Below are 12500 nucleotides of genomic sequence, written 5' to 3'. Positions count from 1 at the left end.
TGGAAAGTGAAAGGTAATTCTTGAATTATAGAAATGAGAAAATTAAGTGTTATACCAAGATTTCTGAGATCACGCTTTATTTGAATATAGTAGTCGTTTTTTATGCTTGAGCTTATATGAAACGGATATGAAGTAAAAAAGAGAGGTAAATGAAACCATGGTGGTTGTAATTAAGAAAAGTAGGTACATGAGATTCCATATCATGGAGATATTGTTGTCTAATCTAAGGTTAATGTTTTGGACTCAGGAAGGTACCCGTTTTGGGCTTTTATTTATCTGTTTGGAATATTACTCACAATTGCTTGTAGAGGTCCTAGTGTTTTTCTTTCTTTCTCTACGAGACTGAATCAATGGCAATCCATCCAATTACTACCTTTCCCTTATCAATTGTTTTTTTTCCTCCAACGTTAGATATCCTTTCTGTCTTTTACCCAAGCGTTAATTCACGGTTCCGTCGTTCCGGAGTCATTTTTTTTCTCTTATAATGAACAGTCATCTATCCCTCATTATAACTTTGCAAAGTCAAAATTCCTCGAACTGCACTATTTTGTGAATGAATCTTTACTTTTGCTGATAAGTTTAAGAATTGTTTCCTTTCGTTTTACTTCCCTGACTATTATCATCTTTCATATTTCAAAAACAGCTTTGTCATATTCCTCTGAAAGTTGGGTAACACGCTGTATCCTTTCCATTCTTCCTTTAAAAAAAAAAACAAAAACAAAAAAAAACAAGCAAGCTTGAAGCAGGATAAATGCATGCATTTTCTTCTTCGACAATGCCAAAGGGAGATGAGTAACATACTGAAAGAGTTGAATATTTTTTTTTGTCCTTTATAATTTGTCTGTTAAATTAAACTCAATTGATACATGAATAGATATCAATTTTATCTCAGTGATACACAGCTGTGTATTAAATATTGAGTTGAAACATTACAAATGATAATAATCCTTTCACTACCCTTCCGGCTAACATTGTCTACACGAGCCAACCACTTCAATATACTCCCATTCATTCTTCCCCTTACACTCAAGTTTTAACACCTCTAACATCCTATTTTTTTCACATCAATTTTCCTTCGGTCTTTATGTACACTCCTGCTTTGTCATTCGTAGATAATTGAAAAGTTCTATCGATCTTTTGCACGCGTTCAGCAAACTTTCTTGCTTCAAATATTATGTGATTCATTTTCTCTCTCAAACTATCATTTTTGCGACTCCACAACTGCTTATATTTCCTCACAAAGTATTCATTTTGCAATAGCCCGAATCAGCACCTCACCATATGCACACATCAATCATTTTAAATTCCATTCAAAATTCATTTTTCATTCTACTATATAGCATACTACCACTGTCCTTTCTCATCATTCTATCCATTACTGTATTGAACAGCCATAGAGACACCACAGAGTCGTTTCTCAAGCCTTTATATATATATATATATATATATATATATATATATATATATATATATATATATATATATATATATATATATATATATATATATATATATATATATATTTCGACACGGTTTACTTCCACCACAAGAACGTTTGATTTTTTCCCAACAGCTTCATTTCTATACCTTGCATTCCTAACGCCTAAATACGTTCATAAGAAGGTAATACTTTTCAACAGTTACTTCACAATCAATGGAGATTTGGTCAACTCCCAGTTGCAGTCAATTTTATCAAAAGTAGAAAAAAATCCTCCACCAAGCCCAGTTTTCAAGTAGAGTCACTATTTTGGATGTTGCCAAGTTATGTCACATCAATCCTTTGATTTTCTTATATATAATAATCTTTTAGTCTGCTCAAGATCTAAAACGCTACAATCCCAAAGGAAATCGATGTATTTCTTGCGCTTGATATAATAATTATACCATCAGAAATAAATGTAATCAGCATATATAAAAAAAAAAAAATATTATTTTATGTTATTTTCAAAGTATGGGGAAGTATTGACTATACCGCAATAAAGATTTATGTAGTTCTGAATTTTTTTTCATTTTATTGACGGCCATTGAATAGAATAATGTCACCAATAAAATCTTTATCATCTGCTCATTAAATAGAAACCTTAGCATTAACCCCACCATGTTGAGGATGCTTTAATTTTCCCTTATTGGGCAATATATCTAAGTTTGCCAGATAAATGTACTTACAACCTGTAATATATATACATACATACATATATGCGTAAAAATCACAGGAAAACGTGATGCTCAGATGCAGAAGAACCACAGGGAAAATGAAAATACAGAATATACACTTGAGTCCTGACTAGTTTCGTGATACTTCCTCAGAGGACTGATTTATTGAGAGAGGTTTCTTACATTTTATAGGGAAAGCAAAAGTACGAACATACATATAGAGATTTAGAGAACAATGACACTCCCTTACCCGCTACCTGGGCTTGACTCAGGTGTGCGTAGGCGGAGTCCGAAAGCTCGTTAGACACCTGCTAAAAAGGGTCATTTCTAGTGGCGGGTATATTCTTGTTTTCTTCTTATTTTACTTTCATTACAGTTATTTATATGTCAATGCGGTAGCCTTATCTATATAAATACATAAGCAAAACATACACAAAATTACAAATATATATACATATATACATATATATACATATATATATATATATATATATATATATATACATATATATACACATACACACATACACATATACATACATACACACACATACATATACATATACATACACATACACATATACATATATATACATACATACAGATACAAATACATATACATATACATAAATACTTACACATACACATACATATACATACACATACACATATACATATATACACACACACATATATACATGTATACATATATACACATACATACCCATGCATATATACATTTATATGTATACAACATTAATATCATAAACATATAATCATGTATATATCAATACTTATATCTAGCATAACACTATATAGTGCCAATATACTTATGCATACTATATAAAATAATTGTTTCTTTTAATGAATGGTAGCTCAGGTCTAAATATTAATTTCACACCGACGTTAATTATTCACAATACATTCAATTCTACATTAAGTGGTTAATGTTTTTTTATATAGTTTACAAATCTCTTTACATATAAAGGCGTCGAGTTTATACATTCCATGACCAATATTCAAGTTGTTTTCAAAGGTTTCTTTTATGAAACTGGACTCTATGATGTTTCTTTCTACTAAGTTATTTGAATGAACCAATTTCTTTGCACCTGACCAATTAATAGGGTGATTTTTATCTCTAACGTGGGCAAAGAGTGCATTATTATCTTGAGCATACCTGACACTTTTCTTATGTTGTTCAATTCTCTTTTCTAGGGCTTTACCAGTTTGACCAATATAGTATTTTTCACAAGCATTGCATGGAATACGATATACACATCCCTTGGTAATGTCAGGAGAATTCTTTATTAAGGCTGTTTTTATTGTATTTTTACTCTTAAATGCTACATTTACATTGAAGTTTTTTAACAGTTGGGGAATTTCTTTAAATGAATCACAATAAGGTAGTACAAGTAAATTTTGTGTGTTATAGTTTTTTCTGTTATCATTACCGAAAAAAGTCTTTTTTGCTGTTCTTAGGGCATCATCTAATACAATTTCAGGATACTTTAGTTTTTTACCTATTGCTCTAATACCATTTATTTCGTCATCAATATATTCAGGGCTGCAGACTCGGAATGCTCTTAAAAACATAGAAGTAAATACAGATTTCTTAACTTTGTTGCCTTGGTTTGAGTAATAATGGACATATGCCGAGATATTCGTTGGCTTTCTGTATACACTGAACTTGAGACTATTATTACATCTATGTATGCGACAATCCAAAAAAGGTAGGGTACAATTATTCTCCAGCTCCATAGTGAAATTTATTGATGGTACCAAACTATTCAATCTAAGAAGAAAGTTATCTAAATTTTCATATCCTGGCCACACACATATTATGTCGTCAATATATCGAAACCATTTTACATTATTAGGTATGATGTTATTTACGATTCTACTTTCAAAAAATTCCATGTATAGATTGCTCAATACTGGGGATAAAGGGTTTCCCATAGCCATACCAAAAGTTTGTGCATAAAATCTCCCATTGAATTCAAATTTACAATCTTTTATACATAATTTAATTAATTCTATTAAAGTGTGTATGGAGAATGGTAGATTCAATTGATGACGAAATAAATGGTATTAGAGCAATAGGTAAAAAACTAAAGTATCCTGAAATTGTATTAGATGATGCCCTAAGAACAGCAAAAAAGACTTTTTTGGGTAATGATAACAGAAAAAACTATAACACACAAAATTTACTTGTACTACCTTATTGTGATTCATTTAAAGAAATTCCCCAACTGTTAAAAAACTTCAATGTAAATGTAGCATTTAAGAGTAAAAATACAATAAAAACAGCCTTAATAAAGAATTCTCCTGACATTACCAAGGGATGTGTATATCGTATTCCATGCAATGCTTGTGAAAAATACTATATTGGTCAAACTGGTAAAGCCCTAGAAAAGAGAATTGAACAACATAAGAAAAGTGTCAGGTATGCTCAAGATAATAATGCACTCTTTGCCCACGTTAGAGATAAAAATCACCCTATTAATTGGTCAGGTGCAAAGAAATTGGTTCATTCAAATAACTTAGTAGAAAGAAACATCATAGAGTCCAGTTTCATAAAAGAAACCTTTGAAAACAACTTGAATATTGGTCATGGAATGTATAAACTCGACGCCTTTATATGTAAAGAGATTTGTAAACTATATAAAAAAACATTAACCACTTAATGTAGAATTGAATGTATTGTGAATAATTAACGTCGGTGTGAAATTAATATTTAGACCTGAGCTACCATTCATTAAAAGAAACAATTATTTTATATAGTATGCATAAGTATATTGGCACTATATAGTGTTATGCTAGATATAAGTATTGATATATACATGATTATATGTTTATGATATTAATGTTGTATACATATAAATGTATATATGCATGGGTATGTATGTGTATATATGTATACATGTATATATGTGTGTGTGTATATATGTATATGTGTATGTGTATGTATATGTATGTGTATGTGTAAGTATTTATGTATATGTATATGTATTTGTATCTGTATGTATGTATATATATGTATATGTGTATGTGTATGTATATGTATATGTATGTGTGTGTATGTATGTATATGTGTATGTGTGTATGTGTATATATATATATATATATATATATATATATATATATATATATATATATATATATATATATGTATATATATGTATATGTATGTATATATATGTATATATATTTGTAATTTTGTGTATGTTTTGCTTATGTATTTATATAGATAAGGCTACCGCATTGACATATAAATAACTGTAATGAAAGTAAAATAAGAAGAAAACAAGAATATACCCGCCACTAGAAATGACCCTTTTTAGCAGGTGTCTAACGAGCTTTCGGACTCCGCCTACGCACACCTGAGTCAAGCCCAGGTAGCGGGTAAGGGAGTGTCATTGTTCTCTAAATCTCTATATGTATGTTCGTACTTTTGCTTTCCCTATAAAATGTAAGAAACCTCTCTCAATAAATCAGTCCTCTGAGGGAGTATCACGAAACTAATCAGGACTCAAGTGTATATTCTGTATTTTCATTTTCCCTGTGGTTCTTCTGCACATACATATATATATATATATATATATATATATATATATATATATATATATATATATATATATATATATATATATATATATAATTTTTTTTTTTTTTTGATTACCCTCCTCTTTTAATAAGCACAGTTCCTGATTCCACAGGGGTGGATAATTTCTCCATTAATTGATTTGGAAATATTAGATTTTAAGTTGAAAGGTATTACAAACATATTACGAAAAAAGTAAATTCAGCAGTTATTCCGATTATTGTAACCCATTTAAATTTATTTTATTTTATATTCACCCATTTCCGCACTGTTATCTGATATGTTTACCATGATAAAGATGCAGATTTTACATAGATTGTGAATGATTGTAAAGTTTTCATTTTTAAAGAGCAAAGATCAATTGTGTTGGCAACCCATTGCCATTTTTTTATCAGAGGGTTTCGCTTAACCACGAAGGAAGCAGTGGGTTTCATCTCAGTGAAACAACGTCGTAAAAGAGCAAGCTTTTATTTTATGAACGAACAGCACAGTGTTTCGTACAACATTTTATCTCTTGACACAGACAACGCTACATAGCATGCATGTATGTAAAATGCTGATTTATCACAGTAAAAGATATGTACAATACAAAGAACAATGTTACGCACAAGAACTACCGTCTTTTATTTACAGACACTAACATTATTCTCTGAATTAATATTCAGTTGTTTCAGAATTATACTGCCGTTTAGAAAAATGACTGTGTAATGTGTAAATTTATGTATTTATAACATTGTATTTTATTGTATGATCAAACACGCATCCATTCTCAGAATGAACCCTTATAATAGTTTATTGTAGCATTAATTAGCATTAATATTGGTTTATTCAGCATTGTAATTCACTCTCATTTCAGAATATACATCGATTTGAAAATGAAATACCGTCAGTTTTAAAGCCATTGCGTTCTCAAACTTATCTTCCTATATCTTAATTACATAATTACAACTAACCTTTTTATAAAAGACTATATTATCTGTTTTTTTATACACTATTTTCTTAGAAAACATGCCATACAAATATTTTTTCCTAGATCTAAAGTAAGCCTACGTCATAATGTCTTCATTGTAAATGTGTTGCTATATTACATTTGTAAATTTATCAGGTAGATAATACCTCCAACTTTATAGGTAGTGTAATAGTGAGGATTGAAAATATTTGTTAAAGCCTTTGTAAGTCCCTGAACAAACATTTCTATACTTTTCATCAATGGAATTCAACTCTGTAGTATTGTTTTGATAAAAACCTATTTAAGTAGCTTGGCCACCACTTTTAGGTTTTGTCATAGAGATTTATTTACAAGTCTATATTAAGTAAACAGATAACTTTGGTAATATTAATATTTTTAGAGTTATACAGAAATTATTTATGCTATTAATAACTAAGTTACAAAGTATCTATACTTACGCTTTGGTAATTACATTATAAGTAGAAAATTCAGTTTGGAATAATGGAGACTGCGTGTTTTTTCTGAAGTATTTCACCCCCAATTAGAAGTTTTCTTCTTACACCTATTATATAACCGATGTTATGGTATTGGGAGCTGCTCTATCATTTACTTTATAGAAGAAAAAAAAATGTAGACAGTGAAACATGACAAACACTAACAGGTGAAGAAACATAAATGAAGTACAAGGTGTGCTACTTAAAATTGCATATCTGGGAGTTGATATCGGAAATTATTATTAAAGAGAACTACGTGTAAACTAACGGGAAAACGACAGAGAACGGTAATTGTGTTATAACAGTTTTAGCTCCCATTCACCGTTGTATATTTTTCTAATTTTGAAAGTCTTGTTTTGTTGAAGATATACACTATATATAAGTCATACCAACGCTTTCGCGAAAGTAAAATATAGTTTCTATTTAATGGTATAAAAGGTATTGTTTGACTTTTAAGAAATTGACTCTTGTGGCTTCACTTCCTTCAAAGAAAAGTTAGGCCATTTGTCCCTTCTTTACCTGCTCTTGTCATGTTAAAAAAAAAAAGAGGAGTATAAGAGCAAAGCTCTTCTCCTACCGTATCAGGAAAGTTTATCGTCTTCAACAAAGTTTTCTGATTAACGCTATGAAGTCTGCTCTCGGGAAAGTGTCTCCTTAGTTGTGGTAGTTTGTTGATGATTGCTCTAGTTCAGCCGGTGGACTCTCATTAACAGCTCTTTTCTAAGTGATATGAAATAGAAAAACGATTTTATGAGCTACTTGGAAAGAAATGAAGAGTGAAAAGTTTGATCTTGACTAAAGTATTGAGAAAAACTCGCATATTTTCTCGTAACCATTTACTTTTCCGCCATATACGTTTATTTGTTCATTTTTAGGTTTATTAAGAAGATATCTAGAAAAATTAATATTTAATGAATTCAAATTAAGTTTTATGTAGCGATAACATATGACCAATAAATCCATATCTAAAGATCTAGATGAGGATCAACGATATTTTTCCCTCGTTACATTTGTGATACACGTACTGACATCAATAGAAAAATCACCCTCAAATGTTTTTTGTAAATCTTCAAGCAATAAGATCTCATGAGGATGTCATCATGTAAATGAGTATTTGGGGTTAATTTAAATGGGGGAGAGGTATGCACGCTACTTGCGCTTTTCTTTTAGTGGTAAAGGTCGATCACAAAACACAGTAAAACTAGTTTGTGAAAATGAGCACCATCAAGACCAAACACTAGATAGAAGAGATTCAATGTGATCGAAAGTAAATGCTAATTTCTGACTTTCTTATTCTATAAAAATCATTTTAAATTTAACGTTTCTAGTTAATGTATTTTTTTTTTTTATAATGTCTGAATTCGATGTGTCAAGATGATGATATTACTATTACTCTTCGTTTTAAAACGATCTTTAAATGGACTTGGTGATTGTACCAAACACGAATAATTTCCGCGTGTGTGGAGAATTTTTCAAATTGAAGACACTCCTAAATATTTCTATATTGATATTAAGAACGAAAGTTATAATTTGAATATATTACATGCATGTAGATAACAAAACCTAAATGAAAAGTGTTTTCTGAATCTTCATTGTGTTTCTTTTAACGTGTCGTAACTTAAAACTAAAAAGGTAATTATCAAGTTCATAAATTCGTGATATTGAATCTCTTAGTGTCATCTTGTTACTGTAGATCATTAATTTAAAATGGGGTTTAAAAAATGCATTTACACAATCACGTACCACTTGTTGGCCTTTTCAGTGTTTCTGACCTTGTATTTATACGGTTCCATGGGTATTAGGCGGATAAGATAATCGGTATGGGCAAGTGGAAAGAGTAAAACGTAGATACTGAGTCAAGGTGAAATTCATGAGAGCAAAAAAACTGCTGCGATGGGGTTATCAGGGAAATTCATGCAAATGGACGGGTTATTGTTTTGCAAGCTAGAAAACACAGTCACTCTTCGTCAGATCGAGATATATCAGATAAACGTACTATATATGAATAGAAAAGACATTTCCAAGGTTTCAAAATGATATTCCTACGAAATCTATCTGCCGGGTGCTTTGAATTCTTATGTAACGACCCTTCGTTAATGTCTCAAGTATTGAGTTTTACCAATTTGATATTATTATTTTGGTCAAGAGATAAGTCACTCCATGTTGGTAACATTGTTTCAGACATGGAATAGGTATCAAGTTATTTAAAATTTTTAAGATGTTTTTTTTAATGCTATTGAAATAATCGCTTGAACTTCAAATCATCTAGAAATAGGTATAGTTTTGAAGAATGCTAATTTATTTGCATATAGTGTACCGAATTGTGTTATTACTTTGTGTATGGAGTAATGGTATTCTTATATTTCATGTAATTTATTATGCTGAGGTACCATGGGACACCCGCTGGGGTTTTAAAGATTTTTAAACAACTATTTGCTCGCGTTATGAAAAAAGGATGAATTCATTTATTATGCAGTTAATAAGAGATCGTGAAGAAAAGATGAAATGCCGAAAGTCATTGCAGGAACCTCAGTCTATAAGAGCCGTTAGATCAGAATTATTGTCCCTAAAAATTGGACTGTAGTTTGTTTATTTAGAGGTTAAAGGTTCTTGAAATTCAATAATGTTAGAATTGTTATACATAGGTTCTGAAACCTGAAACATAAATGTGAAAACAAAATTACATTCTGGCATAGACTTTTATTTATCATGATAGTAGGAATAGTTGTTAGTGAATTAATCAATGTCAACAACAGCACCACAGCATGTGTCCAAGATTATATTTGTTGTTTATTTTGTTTTGTTGGATTTTGTTTCGGTTAGTTAATTTTTTGTCTTCTATATTGTGTATAGGTACAGGATTAAAAGCTAGAAGAATGTGAGAGACTATTTAAAAATTCTTCAAACGTAATTTCCATTAAAGCATGGCAGAGAAAAATATCTAGCTTATAGATACATATCTTTCATTATTTCTTTACCCATGTTACCAGTCTACGTTTTTTAAGATTAAATCTCTGGGATGTTTGTAATTTATTCACGTATTTATGATGTCTATTCTTTTATGTTTATTTATGTACAGGATGCTTATTTATACTTACAATTTTCGTAGAGATATATACATGCTTTACAAATGTTTTTTATGATTATAGGAAACTGAATACATATTACATTTTGCACGATAACAGCACCATATAATGTATACATATTTACTAATATAATTGCAGAAAATTATATTTTCTTAAACCGTTTATATAGACCTCACCAACTGTAAGCATTCACTTGATCATCATTACATAATTGTGCAAGAAAACCTGTAGATCTAAATTGAAACAAAAAATCATGAACTGGCCATTTGATATATATTTTTGTCATACCCCATTTTACACATCTATTTCCATTTTAAACATTTTTATTTCTTTTAAACCTTGTTATTATCTCGTGCCGCTAAATGGGAGTTATGAAAGTTCCCCATTTTTCGTTGAACTAGGGTGAATATTCAAGCTGCGTAATGGGCAAGTAATTTGAGTGGAACTGTTATTTAACGTGTGACCCACTTGTTTTTGTATTCTTAAAGTATGCATTCAGATTTTTATGCAGCTGTCGTTATATACAACTTTTCATTTATGCGTCCATTTATTTTTAGGTACGTGAATATGCTTTCATGTTTCATCGCATAGAGATGTGTTTTATTCTTTCAAGTTATTTTTGTTGGATGGTACGGTCAAGGAATATAAAACTGAGATAAACTCATGTTAAATAGCAAGGATTTCGCTCTTTTTTTCTCCCCTTATTTCAACATGAAATTGAAGATGCGGTAGATAGGGTAATCTTTTTATACTAAAATTTTTTACTATCTAATTCAGTGTTTAAAAAATAATTCAAGAATTTATTAGTGCAGATATAAGTTATGCCGCTATATTTTACTTTTACCGGGTTTCAAGATTACCCATACATTTCACTTAAACCTAGTTTAAAAAATTCGAATTCTTTGTAATGTTGCTTAACATGTTTATTTGAAGTATGTCTTGCCATTATTTGCTGCTTTTCATTTTCCCCAGTGCAATTTTGTTGAAAATTATGTAGTAAAGATTTTTATGATTGCATTATACTTTTATTTAACATACAGTGCGTCGTACGTGGTCGTTTTGTTGAGCACTGATTAAAAATAGGAATTGGATTGCACATATCAAACATTATTGCTCCCAGAGCAAATATATTCTTTTAGAGAATATGGCATAAAATTTTCTTCCGTTTATTAGGAATTCCAAGTCAATAATGGATGGGATGATTGAGAGTAATTATTCAGTTCTTTAAAACGGGGTTTTCGTGTGGATATTTGCTTTATATTTAAATGTAGATGGTGGACTTGAGACAAAAATTTTGCGACTATCACATACTGGTGTATAAATTATTTACAGTATAACCGTCTCAAATCTAATATTGAAGATAATTTAATTTTTAGATTGCGTTAAACTATTGTCGTGACATATTCGAACTCTCGGCATGTGATCTCTCTTATCCCTTAGCTGTAATTTGTCTACTGATAACTGTCATAATCAAAGTCAATGTTGTTGGCGAAGTAGTGTTAATTTTGTAATGTATTTAAAGGGCAAAATATTTCTCACTAAATCAAATGATTTACTTAATTTGTATATAATTTCTAACTAGTTTTGTAAGAATCAAGATCGAATTTTTTTTCTCATAGACAATAAGCTATTTATTACGTTAAACACGAAATATACGAAAAGTATAAACATTTCAAATGATTATCGTTTTGTGAGCTATACTAATGCCCTGTATCAAAATTTTTCGTATGCGATGAGATACCAGTTTCAATGTCACAAAATACAAGTTTCTAAAATGTCCATCTTAATACGGCTGCATAATGTTGTCAATCACTTGGTTCCTAGCTGTCCCTTATATGCTATTATGAATTTTCACAAATATTTGCGATAAATTTATATATATATATATATATATATATATATATATATATATATATATATATATATATATATATATATAAAGTTACCTGGTCAGCTTGGCATGAGCATTGGAACCGATCTGAAAGGAAATATGGCCGCCAAAAATTGGAGCCTGCATATAACTCAAACAGTGGTCGTTGAAATCGCAATATAATTATGTTCTTCTGCATTACAAATTGGTTTGATTATTTAAAATGCCTACCTTTTCATTAAAGGGAGAAAGGTAATTATGATCACTTCATTTGATGCAAGTGTAAAGTGATATTTTAGGATAAGAATTCTTTATAGTCTCATTTATGACTTAAATTTGTGGTGAT

General features: G+C 30.0%; 1 protein-coding gene across 4 annotated transcripts in view; it reads right to left on the bottom strand.

The window, feature by feature from the left end:
• Positions 1 to 7580: 7580 nt before the first annotated feature.
• The window catches only part of LOC137634159 (glutamate receptor 1-like), a 585224-nt gene continuing 580304 nt past the window's right edge, over positions 7581 to 12500 (bottom strand). For 2 of the 4 annotated variants that reach the window (XR_011042460.1, XM_068366416.1), the window contains one exon: positions 7581 to 7918. Coding sequence is in view for 1 of the 4 variants with exons in the window: in XM_068366416.1 (XP_068222517.1) it covers positions 7853 to 7918 (66 nt within the window). In the remaining 3 variants the exon portion in view is untranslated. Of the gene's footprint in view, positions 7919 to 12314 lie in introns of those variants that run through there. The other 2 variants (XM_068366415.1, XM_068366417.1) reach the window with 1 other exon arrangement.

The sequence above is a fragment of the Palaemon carinicauda genome, chromosome 44, assembly GCF_036898095.1.
Source record: "Palaemon carinicauda isolate YSFRI2023 chromosome 44, ASM3689809v2, whole genome shotgun sequence".
Taxonomy (NCBI): domain Eukaryota; kingdom Metazoa; phylum Arthropoda; class Malacostraca; order Decapoda; family Palaemonidae; genus Palaemon; species Palaemon carinicauda.
This window is presented reverse-complemented; position numbering and strand designations above follow the sequence as displayed.